Genomic DNA, 24052 nt, shown 5'->3' on the forward strand with positions numbered 1-24052 from the left:
ATTCACCGTACACCATAGTCTTGATAAAATTTCCTTTTTGGATACTTGGGTGATCAAGGACCAAGATGGTAAGATACAAACAGATTTATTTGTTAAACCAACTGATAGGAATAGTTTGCTGTCCTTTTCAAGCAGTCACCCAGCAACCATGAAGGAATCTATCCCATATTCGCAATTCCAGAGAGTTAGACGGATTGTTAGTGATAAGGATATGTGCAAAATAAGATTAGATGATATGACTAACAAATTCAGAGAGCGAGGTTACCCCCCCGAATTATTGAAAAAACAGCGCAATAAAACTGAGAATATACAGCCAGATAAGATTAAGAAAGATACAAGGATCCCTCTAGTGATTAAATATCATCCCTGGTCCCAACGCCTGAGGGCCATTGTCAATCAACATTGGCATATATTATCTAAATCTTATCCTCAGATAGGTGAGTTTCAGAGGCCACCTATGATATGTTACAAACGGGCAGAAAATATCAGGGACAGAATAGTCCGGGCAGATGTGGGAAGTAATAAAATAGAAAGAGGACAGAGCACTTTATCCTCACCTAGAAGGGGCACTTTCCCTTGTCTTAACTGCATAAATTGCTCTAGTGTTATCAAGGGTCCATGTTTCTCCCACCCACATTCAGGTGAAAGCATTCCAATAAGGGGCACGTTCACTTGCGATAGTAGATTTGTGGTTTACATTCTTAAATGTCCATGTGGATTACTATACGTGGGGGAAACCTCGATGAGAATGAAGGACCGACTAAGTAAACACAAATCTACTATCCGCAAACAGAATTTATTACTTCCAATACCTTTTCATTTTAATGAAAAAAAACACAATATTTCGCAATTAAGGTATCAGATTATCGAGGGGGTATCGCTACCTCGTCGAGGAGGTGATAGGAACAAATTATTATTTAAAAGAGAGGCTTACTGGATCCACCGTTTACAAACGATGGAACCCAGGGGTCTCAATCGTGATTATAATGTGTCCAGCTTCCTATAAGGCACCCTGCCTTACGAATTTTTGATAAATATATTTTATTTTTTCTTAGCGTGATTAATCACCAACAAAGTGGACTACTTTCGATTGAGATTTTTTTTTTTTCGATGACATAGAGTGGATTCGATATATTTAATATCGATATATTCGATTAAAAAAATTTCGATGTTATAATGATCTTTTGTTTAATGAGGGGAGGAGTTTCTCTGATGACGTCAGTTCCTTTGTGTTTCATTTATGTATAAAAAGCCTGAAAGAAAGATGTTTATTTGCAGTCTGATGAAAGCACACTAGTGATGAAACGCGTCACTATGCCATTGTAATGTGTGACCAATAAATCATTAACTTGATTTACATCTGCGAAGTGCTGGTCTTTTTTATCACTACGTTTGTTTGGACGCCATTCCACGGACACGTGCACCGCTAATTTCTTCAGGTAGTGCCGCCCTGCTTCTCACCAGAATCTATTCTCTGGATAGATCATCAGCATCTGATCAGCGGGTGTCCGACACCCTGGGCCCCCACCCATCAGCTGTTCGAGAAGGCAGTGGCGCTCCAGGAGCGCCGCGGCCTTCTCACTGTTTACCGCAGGCCCAGAGACTTCACGACTAGTATCACTGGCCTGAGTGCGGCTAAGCTCTGTTCACTTGAATGGAGCTTAGCCCCGCCCAGGCCAGTTGATACAAGTCGTGACGTCACTGGGCCTGTGGTAAACAGTGAGAAGGCCGCGGCGCTGCTGCCTTCTCAAACCGCTGATCGGCAGGGGTCCGGGTGTCGGACCCCCGCCGGTCAGATGCTGATGATCTATCCAGAGGATAGATCATCAGTTTAAATAAACTGCGTAGAACCCCTTTAAGGACCGATCTTTGTATGGAGCAGAAACTGAAGAAGCATGGATTCAATGTAACAGCCTCCTACTGTAATGTCCGCTGAAATCACTTAATAACAGCCAAGGCATACTGGGATATGTAGTTCCCTCCTCTTATACCTCCTCCTGTGATGTCCTCTCATATGACATAATAGTTTGGACATGCTGTGAGTTGTAGTTCTCCTCATAGCTTTTCTTGTAATGTGCACTGATATCACATAAGTCTGGCCATGCTGGGAGTTATAATCCTCTGCTCTTATTTCTCCTCTATAACATAATAGTTTGCACATGTTGGGATATGTAGTCCTATCCTCTTATACCTTCTCCTATAATGTGCTCTAATATCACAAAATACCAGCCTGGACATGCTGGGAGTTGTAGTCCTCTCCTCTTATACACCTCACTCTAAGGTCCATTAGCAATTTCTTGGAGGCAGCGAGGAAAGGCGTTGAATATCGCAGGAGGCAATAATTTATGTTGTAGATTTCTAGTGTATATTGGCTGACGCTGTTACAGTATATAGATTATGGGTACCTGCACACAGGTACGGGTGAACGTGCCGAAGATCCGCACCCAAAAAACAATGGTTTTTGATATGGATTAGATGTGGGTTTTGCCACAGATCTCACCTTTCATTAAAAAATTGTGACATCAACAATAATTGGCATTGGCCACCCTACTGCCAGTACACACACAGTAATAATGACTACGGTGTGTGTGCCAGACGAGGCCCAGGCCATAATGGGCGTCTGTTGTCCATTAGACCCAGGTCTCATTCCTGCCTGTGCACTCTCCAGCAGACACTATGCAGGGACTTTCCTGCTGGACTGAAAAAGAGCACATGGGCTGACGATCATCTCCTGGCCTGTCCTCAGGTCACTGCATGGTGCCTGCTTGGTGAGATCGGGATGTGCTCCGTTCATCAGAACAACTAGGCTAGGTGAGTATTACTGATTTTTATTTTATGTACACCACTGGGGGCACATATATTAGGGGGTATACCACTGTGTGGGGGCATTAAGAGGTCATAACTACTGTGAGAATTCACTAAGAGGGCATACCTACTATGTGGGAGGCAGTAAGAAGTGGTTGGGGGGGTTGCTGGCAAATGTGGGCAGTCTTGATTAGCTGTGGGAAGGCGGTTGCGGGAAGTTGCTCGGGAAGGATGGCCCATTTTTCTATGGGCCCAGCCTTTCTAGCTACGCCCGTGAGCTGGGATCTCTCAGCATGATCATCATCTCGCTTGGTTCTCTTGGCCCACCTAATTCTGCAATTTTACACAATCCAGTTCATTACTATAAACATCTTCTGCAGGACACCAACCACAGACGTTGTCTCGGGAAAACACTTGTCAGTGACACCAGAAAAACCTCCATTCGCACGTAAGTGATGCTCCAAGCACTAGGGGGAACACTAGGTGGAGGCGTTCAGTGAAGCTGCAGGAGCCATTTTGCTGAAGCCTGTGGGAATAATTATACTTATTCTGTCAGGACACCAAGATTAGTGTGTGATCTAATATCACATATTTATTAGATCCTAAGGAAGCATAACTACTATGTTGGGGCACTAAGGGGGCAGAACTACTGCGTGGGGGCAGAACTACTTTATGGGGGAACTAACAGGGCATAACTACTCTGTTGTGCACTAAGAGGGCAGAACTACTGCGTGGGGGCATAACTACTTTATGAGGAAACTAGCAGGGCATAACTACTACGTTGGGCACTAAGAGGGCATAACTACTGTGTGGGACATAACTACTTTGTGGGGGAACTAACAGGGCATAACTACTATTTGGGCACTAAGAGGGCATAACTACTGTGTGGGGCATAACTACTTTGTGGGGGAACTAACAGGGCATAACTACTATTTGGGCACTAAGAGGGCATAACTACTGTGTGGGGCATAACTACTTTGTGGGGGAACTAACAGGGCATAACTACTATTTGGGCACTAAGAGGGCATAAGTACTGTGTGGGGGCATAACTACTTTGTGGGGGAACTAACAGGCAGAAGTACTCTGTCGGGCACTAAGAGGGCATAACTACTTTGTGGGGTAACTAAGGGGGCATAACTAACGTGAGGAGCCCTAAGGGGGCCTAACTACCGTGTGGGGCACTAAGGGGACATTCTACTGTTTGGGGACAGTAAGGGGGCATTCTCCTTAAGGGGACACTAAAGGGGGAATAATTGTATTGTAAAAATACACTAATGGGGCCATTCTGCTGTAAGAGAGGCACTAAAAGGGGCATACTACTTTACGGAGCACTAAAGGGGACATTCTACTGTGGGGGCATATCTACTATGTAAGAGTACTAAGGGGGCATAACTACACTGTGGGGGCACTAAGGGGTGTAAAGATAGACTTTGGGTGGAGTTAGAAGCTTGGCTTATCATTACAAGAACACTATGCTGCCCACATTGCCCCTCCTTCGGCTTTTGGATTTATATGGCGCTTTCACCATACCTCCGAACGTTTTGGGTGGTCAAAGAAGGGTACTGATGGTTCACTGTCTGAACGATCCATTGTACCTCTGCATCTATATCAATAGTTTTCTTTTATACAATAGAGCAAAAATTATTGGCATATCGAAATTTCTAAAATCCAATGAGCATCAGATAAAACAGTACACAAGGCGGTCTCTTATATACAGAGAGGAACCAGACAAATGCTTTCTGGATCAATATTAGTCTAAATGTGATAATGCAAATCTAGAACTGCTTTAACCCTTACTACCTGATAGGGTCCCCCCAATATTACGTCTGTCATAACTATCCTCTAGAGTACTAGCGCACTGCCGCATAGATAACGCAATGTATTGTACAGCGCTATGGGAAATGACAAGGCGAACCCTAATCACGGCGCGACGTCTAGAGTGACGCGGGGACGCGCAGGCCGGAAGTAGTACGCTGTCCTGTCGCTGACTAGTGACGTCACAGCGCGACCTGTGGTGGGGGCGGAAGCTGGAGTCCCGGGTGTGTAATTGTGCCTGGAAGGGAATGGGTGTTTGAAAGCGGGTGGGCAGCGAAGTGAACGTGCGGGTCTATGGAGGAGGACGCATAGTGGGAGCAGGGGCTTTGGCAGGCGAGTTGGGGGTGTACATCTGCTCATGCCACGAGTAATGTAGTGACAGGATACAATGTATAGCTGGAAGAAACCCCCAAGTCATAGGTGGAGCAGTCTTGTGAAAGATGTAGCAAAGCTGAATTTGTCATTTGTTTCTATTGTGCGCAATAATTGTATAGTTTTATATTCATGTGTGGGGGCCAAGAGGCAGATTGACTTCTTGTTAGTTTCTAAGGAGCTGCTGTCGCTGGATGGAAAAAAAATGGGGTCTGCATGTCAACCGTGTATGACAAAGGCTACTTTCACATCTGCGTTTTTGCTGGATCCGTCATGGAGCAGCAAAAATGCTTCCGTTCTGATAATACAACCGTCTGCCTCCATTATGAACGGATCCGGTTGTATTATGTCCAACATAGCAACGATGGATCCGTCTCTAAAACCATTGTAAGTCGGACACAAAAGAAAACGGATCCGTCACCGTTGACTTAGGGCTCATGCGCATGAACGTATTTTCTTTCCGTGCCCATCCTGTTTTTTTTGCGGAGCGTATGAGGAATTCATTTCAATGGGTCCGCCAAAAAAACGGAAGTTACAGTGTGCATTCCGTTTCCGTATGTCTGTTCCGCAAAGAAATAGAACATGTCCTATTAATGTCCGCATTATGGGCAAGGATAGTACTGTTCTGTTAGGGGCCAGCTGTTCCGTTCTGCAAAATACAGAATGCACACGGACATCATCCATATATTTTGCGGACCGTGTGCATGAGCCTTTACACTGTGAGTCATGACGGATTCGTCTTTCTCCACATCCCAGGACACACTCAGAAACACTGCTTGCAACGTTTTTCTGTCCGGCATGGAACGGAATGCATTCTGGTGCACTCCATTCAGTTTTGTCCCCATTGACAATGAATGGGGACAAAACTGAAGCGTTTTCCTCTGGTATTGAACCCCTATGACGGAACTCAATACCGGAAAGGGAAAGCGCAAGTGGGAAAGTAGCCAAAGCTGTGTCCTGTATTGTAGCAAATGCAAAAAAGTACAAACCAAAGATGTGGTTAGAAACCTGTTAAAGGGCATCTGTCAGCAGATTTGTAGCTATGACACTGGCTGACCTGTTAGGCTCCTTTCCTACTTGCGGCAGAGTGATCCGGCAAGCAGTTCCGTCGCCGGAACTACCTGCTGATCCGGCAAAACGTATGGCATTTGTAAAACTGATCAGTCAGAAAAATGCATTGAAATGCCGGATCCGGCTTCGGCAAAACGGGTCCGCATGCTGCGGTTTTATCTTTTGCCTGATCAGTCAAAAAGACTGAACTGAAGACATCCTGATGCATCCTGAGTGGATTACTATCCATTCAGAATGCATTAGGATACAACTGATCAGTTCTTTTTCGGCATTGAGCCCTTTTGACGGAACTCAGTGTCGGAAAAGAAAAACGCTGGTGTGAAAGTACCCTAACATGCACTTGTTAGGCTACTTTCACACTTGCGTTCGGGGCTCCGCTTGTGAGTTCCGTTTGAAGGGGCTCACAAGTGGCCCCGAACGGATCCGTCCAGCCCTAATGCATTCTGAATGGATGCGGATCCGCTCAGAATGCATCAGTCTGGCTTCGTTTGTCCTCCGCTCCGCAGGCGGACACCCGAACGCAGCTTGCAGCGTTCGGGTGTCCGCCTGGCCGTGCGGAGGCGAGCGGATCCGTCCACACTTACAATGTAAGTCAATGGGGACGGATCCGTTTGAAGTTGACACAGTATGGCTCAATTTTCAAACGGATCCGTCCCCCATTGACTTTCAATGTAAAGTCAAAACGGATCCGTTTGCATTATCATGAACAAAAAAAAAATAATTATTATTTTTTTATTTATTTTTTGTTCATGGTAATGCAAACGGATCCGTTCTGAACGGATCTAAGCGTTTGCATTATAGGTGCGGATCCGCCTGTGCAGATACCAGACGGATCCGACCTAAACGCAGGTGTGAAAGTAGCCTTAGCTGAAGGAATCTGTGTTGGTGCCATGTTCATATGTGTCCGCATTGCTGAGAAATATGATGTTTTAATGTATGCAGATGAGTCTCTAGGAGCAACAGGGGTGTTGCCGTTACACCTAGAGACTTTTGTTTGTATTTGGTTCAATCAAGGATACTATTGTGTCATACACTGTTTGTGTTCATGCTGCATTTTACATGGAATCCAAGTTTCTTTCTTTGGTGTACATGGTTTATAGCATGTCTTGAACCAGGGGAGATGTTGGTGATGCCAGCCCTTCTCTTTGTATTTCAGGGATAGATTACTTAGATGTTGTTCACATCCGCCTTGCAGTGTTTTTTTTTTTTTTTTACTGTCAAAAATTCAGTACAGAACGAAACGGACCCCGTTGTAAGTCAGTCGGGCGTGGCCAGTGTTAGTCTTGTGACGGACCCTGGCACTGTGTTGTGAGCCTTAGGGCTGATGCATATGTTTCTTCACTGTGCTGTTCATTTGAAAATAAATAGCACAGTGACTCATACAGTTCAGTGGGGCCACGCACACCTCCATTATTTTTCACTGATGCGTGTGCCTGATCCAGGAATCTCACTGCTGGTCCTATTCTTGTCGGTTTCTGCAGGTCAGAATAGCCTTTTCTACTGGTGGGACTGAGGCCCCCACATGTACAAATAGGTGGTTCTGGGTAGTATGGATACGTGCAAATGTGTAAATCTGAGGGCCTACCTTGAAAATACCTAGTTACCTATATAGATATGTGGCCCTTTCCACCCTGTAGCAGTGGCCCTTGAGATCATTGCCCAGAGACTGACGTGTTGTACAGTATATACAGTAACCTTATGGAGTCTCTTTGACCTGATCATTCTGTTTAATCACCGCAAAACCTTTATTTTCAGCTAAGGGATGCCCAAAAAGTTTCAAGGTGAAAACACCAAGTCTGCTGTTGCCCGTGCCAGAAAGGCTGAGGCAAAGGCTGCAGCTGATGCAAAGCGCCAGCAGCAACTGGAGGATGCGTTTTGGCAGGATGACAACAAACATGTCCAGCGGAAAGAGCAAAGGAAGGTGAGTCTTAATAAGGAAAAAAGTTTACTCTTAATATTAAGTATTCATATATTATGTTCAGCATCAGTGTGTTCAAAATGCCCTCCATGTCAGCACAGCGGCCTCCACCAGAATGGAAGTGATGGGAACCCATTCATGGTCATGAGAGTGCTGCAGCCACTCATGGTCATGTGTGTAAGGACATGCTTCTCTTGCTCATGTGACTGCTGAGGCCGGTGATTGGCTTCAGCAGTCTAATTTTTTGTTTTTTTAAAGGGGCTTTCTCACCACTACATTTATGCAATAGCAGAAGGATATGTCATAAATGTAGGATCAATGCAAATTCACCTTCAGCTTTCCTGGCCTCTGCTCAGCTGTCCAAACGTGTGGCGTATGGATCCCACATACCTTCCATGGATCCATACTCCAGTCCACACACTCAGTGTTTTTTTTTTTTTTTTTTACATAGTTTTATATACCTTTTAATAATCGTACTTGTTCTTTATAAGTGTGACCAGCCTCGTATAACCCTCAGCATCCTATATTAATCACTTTCTTTTTGCTGCGTCGGAGGAATCTTCCTCTGCTGTGTTTTATGCAGTCGTCAGTGAGGATAGGCTACTGCACATAATCAGATTAGTGAACTTGGCTCAGGCACTAGACAGTGTTGTAGAGCGATGACATGAGACAAGAAGTGTCATTTGGGAATCGCCTTTGCCGGATTGGTTAGCATGATATCAGAATCCTATTCTAATGAACAAACCACAGAGTTTCGAGTGAATCCCAAATCGAGGAAAAGTAAAAGAATATTCTTGGATATGCAGTTGAGCTCTGCTTTCCAGAGGCAAGTAATAATGCGTGGCAGAGATGAGCCTCCAGATGAGCTAGAATAAATGTGGAGTAGTGGCATGCATCAACCAATCCTGTCACACTACTATCAGAGGCTCCGTCTTATTTGGCAGTAAGAAAAGCGCAGCATGCCAAAACTGTAGAGGAACCCTTTATAAGTCAGAGGGGTCCATTGCTTGATGGATCTACAGAGCATTGGGGCTACTTATGACAGTAAGTAGTGTGAACAGAGCCTTATATCATTGTCTGGGGAATTCTAGAGAGAAAAGTACAAGCAGGAGTGCTTCATAGAGCCAGATACCTGCATGATTTGAATGGTAACACCAGTGAGCACTAGCTTATATGCTGACCTTTTTTGGCTGTGCAAGACACACAACCACTCTGCAGGATTATCGGTAAGGGCTCTTTCACACGAGCGGATGCCGTGCGGGTAATCCGCTGCGTGAAAGACAGCCAAGCCCTGTTCTGGACAGCAGAGACACGGAGCATTAGGCTACTTTCATACTGGCGTTTTGGCTTTCCGTTTGTGAGATCCGTTCAGGGCTCTCACAAGCGGTCCAAAACGGATCAGTTTGCATTCTAATACATGCTGAATGGATAAGGATCTGCTCAGAATGCCTCAGTTCCATTCTCCATTCCACTTTGGAGGCGGACACCAAAACACTGCTTGCAGCGTTTTGGTGTCCGTCTGATGAAACGGAGCCAAACGAATCCGTCCTGGCATACAATGTAAGTCAATGGGGACTGATCCGTTTTCTATGACACAATCTGGCACAATAGAAAACAGATCCGTCCTCCATTGACTTTCAATGGTGTTCAAGACGGATCCGTATTGGCTATGTTACAGATAATACGAACGGATGCAGATGTTTTTATTATCTGAACGGATCCGTCTGTGCAGATCCATGACATGAAAGTAACATGATAGATAATGCTCTGTGACCTTTTTACTACAAAATCACAGTGAGATAAGGTTGTCACCGTGATTTTGTAGTAAAGAGATCACGGAGAGGTACGGAGCATTTTTAATCATGTTAATGCTCCATGTCTCTGCTGTCCGGAACGGGGCTTGGCTGTCTTTCACACAGCGGATTACCCGCACGGCGTCCACTCGTGTGAAACAGCCCTAAGGGTGGTTACAGTGTAAGGCTACATGCACACGACCGTATGTGTTTTGCAGTCCGCAAAAAAAAAAAACTGATGACATCCTTTTTTTTTGCGGATCCATTGTAACAATGCCTAAAACGGACAAGAATAGGACTTGTTCTATTTTTTTTGCGGGGCTACGGAATGGACATACTGATGCGGACAGCACACAGTGTGCTGTCCGCATTTTTTGCGGACCTATTGAAATAAATGGGTCCGCATCCTATCCGCAAAAAAACCGGAATGGACACTGAAACGAACAACGTTCATGTGCATATAGCCTAACTGTAATTTCAGTTTATTTTTAAAGTGGTCTTCCGAATCTTTTAAACTGATGACCAATCCTCTGCACAGGTCATCAGTTTCTGATTGGTGGGAGTCTGACACCCTGGAGCCCCTCCGATCAGCTGTTTGAGGAGGCACTGGCAGCGCAGCAGCCTTCTCGCAGCTCACCAAGCAGAGTACTGTACTTTGTATAGCAGCTGCACTTGTTCACTTCAATGGGGCTGAGCTGGGCCTAGGCCATGTGACTGAGGAACATGATGTCACTGGCCTAAGCTAAGCTGCGATAAGGCCGCATTGCTACTATGAGTGTCGGTGCCTTCTCAAAGGGCTCATAGGCAGGGGTCCCCAGTGTTGAAACCCCACCAATCAGATACTGATGTCATCAGTATAAAAGTGTCAGAAAACCCCCTTAAAATATAGGGACAGTGGTGTTAAACACTTTTGTAGTATACTTAATTAAGAAAATATATTTCTTTGTACTAGAAAAATGTGTAAAGAGTCGTCTTAACTGTCATTAAAGGGGTTGTCTCACTTCAGCAATGACATTTATTATGTAGAGAAAGTTAACACAAGGCACTTACTAATGTATTGTTATTATCCATATTGCTATGACTGGATTCATTTTTCCATCATATTATACACTGCTCGTTTCCATGGTTACGACCACCCTGCAATCCAGCAGTGGTGGCCGTGCTTGTACACTAGAAAAAAGTAGCAGCCTATGCGCACTCCCATGGTCCCGGCCACAAGAGAGGCTGGCTCTTTTTCCTATAGTGTCCAAGCACGGCCACCGCTGCTGGATTGCAGAGTGGTTATAACCATGGAAACAAGCAGTGTATAATGTGATAGAAAAATGAATCCAGCCAGTAGAGGAAGCAATATGGAGAATTGCAGTACGTTAGTAATTGTCTTGTATTAGCTTTCTCTACATGACAAATGCCACTTACTGAAGTGAGACAACCCCTTTAAGGAGAGTCTGTTCTACTGAACGCTGAAGACCCCTGTGTGTAACCTGTCAGGCAGGAATGGGCAGTGATAGGGCACATTTACATAGTCAGGGACTTGGGTAGTGACAAGAGAGGCTGGAAGCCTCTGTATGTTACACGCAGGTGTCTTCAGCGCTCAGTAGAACTAAAGACAGACTCTCCTTATTAACTTATAAAGCTATACTTAAAGGAATGATTCTCTTCCAGATGAAGTATAGTTGTCAGCCTTATGCCTCATTGACACGTCAGTGTTCGATCAGTGATTTCCATTAGTGATTTTGAGCTCTAAACACAGAACAGGTGCAGATCTTTCCCTTATAGCTTACATCTGTGTAGCCTCCACTCCTGGTTTTGGCTTACAATCACTGATAAAAATCACTAACCAAACACTGATGTGTGAATGAGGCTTGTGAGGGATACCACCCCTCGTGCCCGCTTGACGTCAACTATGTCGAGCTCACGAGATGCGGTATGGTCCCTGGTTGCCAAGACGTGACGTTACGCCCTCCCGGAGGAGCATGTAAGGTCAAATTGGTACAGTTTACACAGACACCTCCTGTCCACGCGGGCATAGAGAGGCAACAAGCTGAGAGAGCCTTTTCACTGCCACAGTGAAACAGCACTTTCTCAGCCCGGGTATACTGCCACCAGCTTCTCGTTTGATATAACCCCGGTCCGCTAACGAGATTATATAGGGTGAGAAACCAACCCGCGGTAGCTTAAACTAGGCCGAAACACGGACATGGGGATTCGTGATCGAGATACAAGACAGCTCAAGATTAAATTATATATTTAATCGCCTTAAGGGCACCCTAGGTAACACAATGTCCTCAAAGAATATATACAGTGGTCTGAGGTTACAAACAGCATTACACAGAGTACAAGTCAATTATCGGGTAGATGAATGTTCCTTTGGGTTATGATTAGTACTTTGCTGTATTCACATGGAGGGCAGTGATTTCAGCTGGTTACAGGTCCCTCTAAACACATGGCATGATGTGACCCTCCTTCAGAGAAAAGACACGCCCGCTTGCTGGCACAAGCCTTTTAAACTGTAGCCGGCCCCTCCTCTGGGAAGGGTCCACTCCCCCTCTTCTGGGCTGGCATTAAATGACCCACAAAACTCTTTAGGGTTCATAGCTCCAGACAAGAACGTCACAGGGAGATGGTTCTGGGACCAACAGATCCGCCTGGGTTTCAGCTACAAGTAGAGTCCACGCATGGTTATTATGTGCCTGTGGGGAGATATGTATATCTCCCTTCCCTGGCATCCCACCACCTAACTAAGACCATGGGCATGTTCATCGTGGCCACCGGGACACAAATATGTATCTGGTTTGCAAGTCTTTAAATTGACAGCGGTGTTTTACTCTCCTAATTCTTCTTCAACTCTTCTGATTATTGCTCACTCCTCAGACAGAAATACCAGAATTAGGAGAGTAAAACACTGCTGTCAATTTAAAGACTTGCAATTGTTATAGTAATATACTTTATATCAAAACTGTGACTATCTGGATTTGGCAGCTACAACTGCAATAATAATATATTGCTATTATGCGCATTATAAGTACACCTACGTTGATATTGTGTATATACTTAATAGTAATTCATAGCTGTACTTACAACCCTGCTGGTTATATAGTAACCTAGATAGTAACCTAGTCTTTATGGATTTTTACATGTGTTGATTTTTTTAATATAATTTTTATTACAATATTTTAGACTAATAAATATGTTACTCCATTTGTGAGAGTGCCTGCTAATATATTTATTATACATATTTATTGATCTGACTGGGTGTGTCATAGCAGTAGCACCTTGACCATTCAAACTCTCGGTTGAGCCGCCCAATACGAGTTTACACTCCTTGAATATAAAATGTATCCGGTTTGCGTCTGCAATGGCCGGGCGATTGATAGTTCCTTATAAATCGCTGGTTCCAGGCTGTCTGCTAGATTTAATTGAACTGGGGAATGGCTGAATGGGGTGTGAAATTGTAAACAAAGGTGGCCTGCAAGAAGTTCTCTGCCATATAGCTGGGGCTTTGTAAACTGTGGAGTTTACTACTTCTGCTATCTGACAGCTGATGGCTGGTGTGGGAACATGGCTGACATGAAATATTATTCCATATTCCTCACAAGGCTTTAGGGTGTGTTACTCGTGGAAGGTTTGCTTCCCTTGCCAATATGTTGTCTTATGCATACCCATTACGTTTCTAGTTTATTGCCTGTTTAATTCCTGTAATGTTCCTGCCAGTTATGAACCGAACAACATTTACACGTGAAATAAAAGCTAATTCCGTATGTCAGTGAAAAATGGCTTTGGGTGTAGTCAAATGACTACACCCAAATATTACTCACCTCCTGTACTTACATCCTCTTTTCTGAAGGATCTATTGCAGGTGAGCTTGAATTGTGTGTTGGGTGGAATTCTACAGGGTGGGCCATTTATATGGATACACCTTAATAAAATGGGAATGGTTGGTGATATTAACTTCCTGTTTGTAGCACATTAGTATATGTGAGGGGGGTAACTTTTCAAGATGGGTGGTGACCATGGCGGCCATTTTGAAGTCGGACATTTTGAATCCAACGTTTGTTTTTTCAATAGGAAGAGGGTCATGTGACACATCAAACTTATTGGGAATTTCACAAGAAAAACAATGGTGTGCTTGGTTTTAACGTAACTTTATTCTTTCATGAGTTATTTACACCACATTATGGGTGTCAGGTCCGAGCATTCCTAGATGAACAGTTTCCTGGAAAGTGGATTGGTCATCGTGGGCCAGTTGAATGGCCCCCAAGGTCTCCCGATCTGACCCCCTTAGACTTTTATCTTTGGGGTCATCTGAAGGCAATTGTCTATGCTGTGAAGATACGAGATGTGCAGCACCTGAAACTACGGATACTGGAAGCCTGTGCTAGCATTTCTCCTGCGGTGTTGCTATCAGTGTGTGAAGAGTGGGAGAAGAGGGTTGCATTGACAATCCAACACAATGGGCAGCACAGTGAACACATTTTATAAGTGGTCAGAAACTTGTAAATAACTCATGAAAGAATAAAGTTACGTTAAAACCAAGCACACCATTGTTTTTCTTGTGAAATTCCCAATAAGTTTGATGTGTCACATGACCCTCTTCCTATTGAAAAAACAAAAGTTGGATTCAAAATGTCCGACTTCAAAATGGCCGCCATGGTCACCACCCATCTTGAAAAGTTTCCCCCCTCACATATACTAATGTGCCACAAACAGGAAGTTAATATCACCAACCATTCCCATTTTATTAAGGTGTAGCCATATAAATGGCCCACCCTGTACTCCAATTCTGCACACATTCGTACAGGTAAAAGACTGTGTTACTATTTATCCATGCTGTCGTGACCTGGGTTCCAACAGGGTCCTGGGCACCGCTTGGGCTTCCAGTAGGGGGAGAGGCTCCACAGCCGATCCTGCAGCAGTCACATCAGCCACTTACACACCAGCAGTCACTCTCTCCCCCAGGGGTTCGTGCGGGGGTCATGATAGTCCAGGGATCCCGAGTGAAGCGGGGCTGGCGGCTACAGACAGCCAATACCTCTGTTCCAGCAGGCTCATGCGGCGGGCGTCGCGTTCCCCAGTCTCTGCGGGTCAGCAGCTGGTGTTGTCTGTCTGGCAGTTGCTGCCCTTAACCCCTGCACTGCCGGAAAAAAAAAAGGGGGGGCAAATAGCAGTCATCTCAGACAGCATCTGGTTGTTCAGGCCGCACAGGGGCTCCGCCTCCGCCCATTTTTCACGTTCTCCACCATTTACTCAGTCCAAGGTTCCATGTTTCGCTCATGTGTCATGTATTTTCAGGTATCTGTATTCCCTGAATCGCTCAGGTGTCATGTATTCCCCGGATTCGCTCAGGTGTCATGTATTCCCCGGATTCGCTCAGGTGTCATGTATTCCCCGGATTCGCTCAGGTGTCATGTATTCCCCGGATTCGCTCAGGTGTCATGTATTCCCCGGATTCGCTCAGGTGTCATGTATTCCCCGGATTCGCTCAGGTGTCATGTATTCCCCGGATTCGCTCAGGTGTCATGTATTCCCCGGATTCGCTCAGGTGTCATGTATTCCCCGGATTCGCTCAGGTGTCATGTATTCCCCGGATTCGCTCAGGTGTCATGTATTCCCCGGATTCGCTCAGGTGTCATGTATTCCCCGGATTCGCTCAGGTGTCATGTATTCCCCGGATTCGCTCAGGTGTCATGTATTCCCCGGATTCGCTCAGGTGTCATGTATTCCCCGGATTCGCTCAGGTGTCATGTATTCCCCGGATTCGCTCAGGTGTCATGTATTCCCCGGATTCGCTCAGGTGTCATGTATTCCCCGGATTCGCTCAGGTGTGTCGTTCTCCCTGACGTTATTTTACAGGTTGCATATTTTTCCAGGAACAGTCTCGTTATGTATTCCCATGAATCACTCAGGTTTAGGTTTTGCCTGAATCGCTCAGGCTTCTGTATTTTCCCTGGTCGCTCAGTGGGTAAGTAGTGGCCAGGTCCACTCAGGTTCAAGGTAATGCCCGACGCACCCAGGTGTCCGTCATCTTCACACAAGGTGTATGTTTTGGCCTGATTCGCTCAGAATTCCTTGTTGCCTGAACCGCTCAGGATTCAATGTTTCCCTGAATCGCTCAGGTTCCACGCATCACCTGTAACGTTCGGGGGTTTTTCAGCAGGGTCCGGTTGGCTCATGGTTAGCCAGTTCGTGTCCTGCATGTCTAGATTCCGGTTTTCCACAGGTCTTGTTGCATGCTGCGCGACTTCGGGCCCTGAGGTTAGCAGTTCAGGGTCATCCAGCAATCAGCCATGGTGCCCAGGCTGCATCCTGGTTCTCTGTCGCTTCATTCCAGTGCCACCAGTTCGCACCTCTCTCCGGGTCTCGTACCAACGCAAGCTTATTTTTTCATGTAAACAGGGCCTCAGGCCACCGGAATTTCGATCCATCCTCAATTGTGTTGCTGGGCTCCTCCATGTCCGCTCGCTCCACAGTGCAATTTCAGGTAAGGTCCAGCCAAGCGGCGGCTTTACGCTCCGCCGCAGCGCAGAGCCTTCCTTTATCACGAGCCTCCATTCCTAGGTCTTCATTATTGCTGGAGAGTTGGCAGCGCGGTCCGTTGATTCGGGTAGGTGGCGATCCTTCCTATTCCATGTTCATTTCTGTTTCCTCTCTGCTCTCGCTCGGTCATCTGGCCACTGCTCAAAAAAGTTTAAAAAAATATATATATATTATTTTTCGGGGGGGATGCTTTAAATCACTTGTGTATATGCTTACCTCTTCCCATGCAGTTTAAGATGTCCCAAGCTACAGAGGCGGATGATAACCTGTCCTTACCCGGGTCTTCGGTGTCGGGACGCGCCAGTAACCCGTCCCTGCGTAGCTGGACGATCCCGAAACTCGTCACGGAGCTTAACAGGAGAGGAATCCGTCATCCCGCGTCTGCTAGGAAGGCGGAACTCTACCGTCTCCTGATGATGGAGCCAGAGGGTTCTAATGACCAGCCCCCTCTCTCCTCCATCCAGCTGTCCCTGCTGCAGTTGCAGTCCACCATCGGCAGTCTGGCCGGTTCGGTGGCTAATATCCAAGCCAGAATGGGGGAATTGGAGTCCCGGCCTCCGGCGGCACCACCATCTCCAGGCCCACCTTCCATTCCTTCAACATCCCAGGACGCTCCACCAGATACGGTCCGTACCAGCCCTCAGATTGCTCCCTCGCACTTTATCCCGGAGAACTTAAAAGGGGATATCCTGGCAGGGAAAGATGTCAACCTGGCATCTATTCTCATCGCGTCTCAGGACGTGTCTGAGAATAAAATAATTAATTGTGGGGAAGTATCAGTGGTTCTCAGGGCCAAGGACGCCCGTTTGAACCGAAAGCTATCCATTCCAGAATTCGTCCTAGCATTCAGCCTCTACCGAGACACCATCTGTTCCGTCCAGCCACACAGACGGGAAGAACTGGACTCGTACTTGTACCAGGTCACTGATTTGGGGTACAAGTACGGTGGTACCAATTTCTATGACTACCACCGGTCATTTTCGGCCAAGGCAGCCGCTGCCCTCGCCCAGTTTCAGTTCATCACTGACTGGGCGAACCTCGACATGGAGTTATTCTGTCGTCATTTCGCCGGGTTAAGGGTTCCCACTTGCGCGGCTTGCCAGTCTATCCAGCACACCGCAGACTGGTGCCCCAACCTTCCCACCCCTGCCCGGGAGGGTTCCCTGCCAGGTCCCTCCAGCGCCCAGCGGTTCCAGGCCTCAACCAATAAGCTGGGTAGGCCTATCACGTATTTGGGTCAGAGTCGGGTGTGCAACAACTTCAATGCTGGAGGTTGCGGGTTCAATAGTTGTAGAGCGCTGCATATATGCTCTCTCTGTTTCAGGGCCCATCCTCGCCCCAGCTGCCCGAAAAGGCAGCACAAGAACCTATGACTGGCCGACATCAACATCGAGCTCTTGGGCGTTCTATTGCAGGACCATCCCAATCGCCAGTTAGCCCAATTCCTTCTCTCCGGATTCGAGAGGGGTTTCCACACGGGTTTCATTGCCCTCCCTCAAGTTTCCTGGGAGGGAAGGAACTTGCTGTCGGCTATCCAGGAGCCGGCGGCAGTGGCTACCTTGTTGCAGGTCGAGGTCCGGAAGGGGTTTCTGCTGGGCCCGTTCCAGTCCATCCCCTTCGCCACTTGGAGGGTGAATCCAATTGGCCTGGTTACCAAGCAGTCCTCAAATAAAAGGCGTTTAATTTATGATTTGTCGGCTCCACACATGTCGCCCATTCCCAGCCTGAACTCCTTGATCCCATCAGAGGAGTTCTCCATGACGTACTCATCCATCGATGAGGCCATCCAGTATGTCCTGCTGGCTGAGGAAGGGGCTTGGTTGGCCAAGGCCGACATAGCGGACGCCTTCAAATTGCTCCCTATCATTCCCCAGCTATGGAAATATTATGGCTTGCATTGGGCGGACGGGTACTACTTCGCCAACCGGCTCACCTTCGGATCCAAGAGCAGCCCGTGGCTGTTTGACAGATTTGCTTGCGCTTTGCAATGGATACTGGTTCAGGATCCTGGTCCAATCCCCAGGGCACCCCCTCGGGATTGGCAAGCTTGCTCCAGCTGTTCGCCAGCCTCAAGGTCCCCGTGGCGACTTCTAAAACGGAGGGACCAGGTACCGGGGTTACCTTCTTGGGCATTATCTTGGATTCTGTCCGCATGGAAGCCAGCCTCCCCACAGCAAAGCTGGCTAAAATCCAGGCCGCCGTCTCCTCCGCAGCTTTGTCCAGGGTCCTGTCCAAGCGGGAGCTCCAGTCCTTGTTGGGTTACCTCAACTTCGCCTTCAAGATCATGCCCCAGGGCAGGTCGTTCACGTCCCGGCTCCTCAGTCAGCTCCGGACCAGGATTCCACTGTCCAACTGGACAGGCATGCCATGGCGGATCTCCAGATGTGGCAGGCTTTCCTGGCCGGGTGGAACGGCATTTCCCTGTTCGTGCCATCCCCGGATTCCGCGTCCCCCACGGTCTTCACCGACGCCGCGGCCTCCCGCGGGTTCGCGGCTATCTTCCATCCGCACTGGTTGGTCGGCAGTTGGCCGGTGGAACTCACATCCGAGGCCAGTTCCATGAAGTCATCCCCGTTATTGGAGTTATACCCAATAGTGGCAGCCGCTCAGGTTTGGGGTCCACTCTGGGCTAACAAGTCGGTGATTTTTATGACGGACAGCCAGGTGCTGGTAGAGGTCATCATGAAAGGGAGGGCCAAGTCTCAAAAAATGGCTGTCTTTAAAATTTAATTTCCATATTTTCGCATTTCATATCCAGGGGGCAAAGAACGTCGCGGCCGATGCCTTATCCCGTTTTAATTATGACATCTTTTTTCAGGATCTTCCGGAGGCAGACCCCGTCGGTATTCCAGCTCCGCCATTCAGCTCCCTCCTGTTGGACTAGGGCCCCTGATAGCATCCGCCCGGACCTTAGTCCAGCATTCTTTAGCCGCCAATACCGCCAGGAATTATGATGCCTAGTTCAAAGTCTTTAGTCAGTTCGTAGACACCCATCCGCAGGGGAAGGTGGACGAAGTCACATTCCTCATGGCGTTCATAGCTCATTGCCACTCTCAACGCCACCTATCGTTCAACACCATCAAGCTGTATCTGGCAGGCATTCAGCACCATCGGATGCTCGGTGACCCCTCTGCCAAGTCCATTCTAGCTAATCAGGCCATCAAAGCTACCCTCAGGGGTATTCAGAAGGATAGCACGGCGGTTCAGGTGCGCAGGCAACCAGTCTCAGGCGAGCTGTTCCGCAGGTTGTCCGTAGCCCTAGACGGTCTCCCTTTTGGGCACTCAGCCAGCATTACCACCAAAGCGGCCATGTACCTTTGGGTTCTATGGGTTTCTCAGGCCTGGGGAGTTCACCTGCTGCACAGTCAATCGTTCAACCCTGCTCAGGCGGCATCTTGTCTGGCATTCGGACCATTTCACACTGTCCATCCCGTCTACCAAAACCAATCAGGCAGGTCCTCCCACCGAAGTAGAGTTCTTCCCCACGTCCAATTGCTGGTGTCCTATCAAGGTCCTCAAAGAACTTTTAGCCTCACTTCAGTCTCCCGCTTTAGACGGCCGTTGCTCCCGATAAACGGTAGGCCCTTTTCTTCTGCCCTTTTCATCTCCAACATCCGCACACTGGCAGCAGGGTTGGGATTCAACCCTAGTTCTATCTCTGGGCACTCCTTTCGCATAGGGGCCGCTTCCGCAGCGTCCAGTCATCAGGTGCCGGCTCATGTCATCCGCAAGATGGGTCGTTGGCAGTCGTCATGCTACGCAAGGTACATCCCCAACCTTCAGGTTGAAATTTCCAGAGCCTTTTGTTCATTAGCTTTATAGATCTCATTTTGCTCAATAAAACTGTTGCACCCTACACCGTGCCAGTCCTCATCATTTTTGCCCACATATTTAGGCCTTACCTCGTCTCTGGCTCCGGGCACACTCCAGCCAGATAGGTCAGGACAGTACGTAGGCATGCCTCTTCTGTTCCTCGCTCAGCTCCTACTACAAATAATATAAGGTACAACTGATGTGACATAATATGGACCTTTTAACTATAAAGGCTATATTGAAGGGACATCTAGTAACAGACCTCCTAATGATAAGGCGAAATATGTTTGTGAATGGGAGAAAAGAACAAGTTCATCTGTAAATAGCCAGCCTGCGCAAAGAACATATCATCATCTTATGGAGGCAATTACTAGACCATGACTGGCCGTATGCCAGGTGCAAGCTCCTTGTTGTGTCCAGACTGTATAGACCTTGACAAGTGATGGCCCTCTAGACTATGGTCCATTGACAGAGGTGTTCAAAAATCCTCTCTTTATTTTTCATTGTCTCTTATTGTAGGCGACCCAGTCTAAATCATTTACATATGCAACAAATCAACATTGTTTGATGAATGATCCCCACTAGCAGGAATCTCCCTGCTGCGCCAAAACGGTTCTCATATTCAAGAGTTTAGCAGCCCTATTATTGGTGCAGCAGTGTGGGTCCAAGTTCATACACACCCGGTATGGTATTATCTGACACACCATAGAATTTCAGCCAGGATCTCTTTTTACATGTCGGGGTGAAACAATCCCATTTTATAAGGGCAGACTTGTAATGCCACATTTGCCCACTAGAGTATGCTGCTTGGTAAACCTTACTCATGATCCAACAGTAGTTATATTCAGCCTACACAAAATTGTATTGTATGAAAGACAAAGGTCTTCTGGTGCAAAATCTACTATGTGCACAGACACTCGCTGTTTGAGTGGGTGCCAAGTAATCGTTCAGCTTTACTGCATTGCTACTGCATGGAAAATGAACGCTAAGAATCACTATCCCCAGTGTGATTAGGCAATTCTGCATCTTGTGTTCCCCCATACAGTCATCTAATGGTTGACGTCCTGCTGGATGAAAAGAGGTTGTCAAGCATGGACCCTACCATGCACCCAGGGCTATTGAATGAGCACTGCCATGTGACTGACAGAATCCCCTTACTGAAAATATTACTGTAAAAGCTGAAAAAGAGAACCTAGAACTGCCGACTACTTAAAAACCAGGTTCTTTATTTGCAGGATACAAGCAGGTAAAACTTTTGGCGTGTTTCGGGCTACACCTGCCCTTTGTATGGTATTTTTTTGGTATCTTGTAAATAAAGAACCCAGTTTTTAAGAAGCTGGCAGTCCTGCGTTTTACTGGTGTTCCGCCTCAACGTGCACACTTATTTGAAAGTATCAGCGAGGCCCCAGAGAGTGGAGCTGGTAAGGGTTATTTCCCAACTTTCTTCAGAAAATATTACTGATTTTAAAGGTAGCGGCTAGATTCAGACTTTTTTGTAGCACCCATTGCATGGGGTGCTTGGAAGGTATTTTCAAGGCTGGATGAAGTCCAGTTACCAGGGTGCCCGACAGACGATGAAATCACTTCTGGCATTTTCTTACTATCTTACCTCAATAAAAAATTTGTGATAGGCAGGAAAAGGTGTCAAAAAAGGAGAAAAAAATGTTTTGAAAGCCAGCACCGTAGCTGCCTCTACCGCCAGACTGGAAATACTAATGTCCGGTCATTGTAACCAAGATGGGCACTACAACTCTACATGAACAGAGATTCATATTCTTACGAGTGTGGTTATACATATGGTAAACGCTGCTTTAAACCCACAGAATTTGGCAGTATATTAGACCTTCTGATTGAGGATAGTCACCAGTATGTGTTTGTCATCATTGCTACAGGAGATAAATACATCAAATGATCTCCTTAGAAATGGTGAAAAAAAGGCTGGTCTTAGCCACCATCTGTATCACATTATGGGGTCCTTTTGCCATATTTTTTATATATATATATATTTTAACTCTTCTCATTTGGCCACTTGACTTGAATACATTTTGTACAGAGTCAGACCTGTTATTGTGACATGTACTAAGGGGAAGATTTATCAAAACTGGTTTAAAGAAAAACTAGCTCAATTGCCCATAGCAACCAATTAGATTTTACCTTTCCTTTTTCAGAGCTCCTTTGGAGAATGAAAGGAGGAATCTGATTGGTTGTTATGGGCAACTAAGTCACTTTTCCTTTATACCAGTTTTGATAAATCTCCCACTAAGGCTACATGCACACGAACGTTGTTTGTTTCTGCGTCAGTTCCGTTTTTTGTTTTTTTTTGCGGACTGCAAAACACATACGGTCGTGTGCATGTAGCCTAATATAGAAAGAGCCCTTAACCACCTCCTTTCTGAACTTATGTTTCTTATATACAACTGAGAAATATATAATTTTCCTCTTTGTCCTTTTTGGCTGCAGAAGGAACCCATATTGCTTTATCTGCAGTAGGAGATGAAGAATGTTAAATTGCGCTTCTTGTCTAAGGGTGCATCTACGCAAGCATGTGACTGACGCTTCTGGTCTGTGGATAGCAAATTGAAGATCCGCCAAACCGGGCGTGTGCACCCCGCATTAGGGTGCCAACCCTTTGACTTCAATGTGTCCACGATCCACAAGATGCAGACAAAGGTAGCACATATCCTATTTTTTGCGGCACAGACACGGAAGGGCTTCTGGGTCCATGCCTATACGCTGCAAAATATAGGTCATGTCCTATCTTTGACATATCTTGCGGATCACGGACACGTAGTCAATGAGTCTGCACCACAATGCGGGGTGCACATGGTGCCCATGTTTTGCAGAGCTGCGGTTTGCAGTCCACAAAATGAGAATGGTCTTCACATTCATGCAATGCACCCTAACCCTGATCCCTTAGTCATCTGCCAGTCCAAAATGGAAGAGGTCAGAGTGAAATTTACCACTATGTAGGATTTCTACTTGACTGCTTTAGGCTACTTTCACACTGGCGTTTCTGGGTCCGCCTGTGAGATCCGTTCAGGGCTCTCACAAGCGGTCCAAAACGGATCAGTTCAGCCCCAATGCATTCTGAATGGATAAGGATCCGTTCAGAATGCATCAGTTTGCCTCCGTTCCGCCTCAGCGTTTTGATGTCCGCCTGACGAAACTGAGCCAAACGTATCCGTCCTGACTTACAATGTTAGGCTACTTTCACACCTGCGTTTAGGTGAGGATCCTTCTGGTATCTGCACAGACGGATCCGCACCTATAATGCAAACGATTGTATCGGTTCAGAACGGATCCGTTTGCATTACCATGAACAAAATTTTTATTTTATTTTTTTTGTTCATGATAATGCAAACGGATCTGTTTTGACTTACATTGAAAGTCAATGGGAGGCGGATCCGTTTTCAATTGCACCATATTGTGTCAGTAAAAACAGATCCGTCCCCATTGACTTACATTGTAAGTCAGGACGGATCCGTTTGGCTCAGTTTCGTCAGACGGACATCAATACGCTGCAAGCAGCATTTTGGTGTCCGCCTCCAGAGCGCAATGGAGGCTGAACGGAGGCAAACTGATGCATTCTGAGCGGATCCTTTTCCATTCAGAATGCATTGGGGCTGAACTGATCCATTTTGGGCCCCTTGTGAGAGCCTTGAAACGGATCTCACAGGCGGACCCAGAAACGCCAGTGTGAAAGTAGCCTAAGTCAATGGGGACGGATCCGTTTTTACAGACACAATATGGTGCAATTGAAAACGAATCCGCCTCCCATTGTCTTTCAATGTAAGTCAAAATGGATCTGTGTTTGTTTTTTTTTTTTTTTCATGGTAACGGATTCGTTCTGAACGGTTACAAGCGTTTGCATTATAGGTGCGGATCCGTCTGTGCAGACACCAGACGGATCTGCACCTAAACGCAGGTGTGA

The 24052-nt window shown here is 46.5% G+C and overlaps 1 protein-coding gene across 4 annotated transcripts in view; it reads left to right on the forward strand.

Annotated features, from left to right (window-relative positions):
• The first annotated feature begins 4708 nt into the window (after positions 1-4708).
• Positions 4709-24052, forward strand: part of CCDC124 (coiled-coil domain containing 124) — a 50488-nt gene continuing 31144 nt past the window's right edge. Inside the window, exons 1-2 of one of the 4 annotated variants that reach the window (XM_040417464.1) lie at positions 4709-4844; positions 7819-7984. In XM_040417464.1, coding sequence (XP_040273398.1) covers positions 7826-7984 — 159 coding nt within the window. In that variant the 5' untranslated portion in view covers positions 4709-4844; positions 7819-7825. Of the gene's footprint in view, positions 4954-7818; positions 7985-24052 lie in introns of all 4 variants that reach the window. The other 3 variants (XM_040417467.1, XM_040417468.1, XM_040417465.1) reach the window with 3 other exon arrangements.

Source organism: Bufo bufo, chromosome 2 (assembly GCF_905171765.1).
Source record: "Bufo bufo chromosome 2, aBufBuf1.1, whole genome shotgun sequence".
Classification (NCBI taxonomy): domain Eukaryota; kingdom Metazoa; phylum Chordata; class Amphibia; order Anura; family Bufonidae; genus Bufo; species Bufo bufo.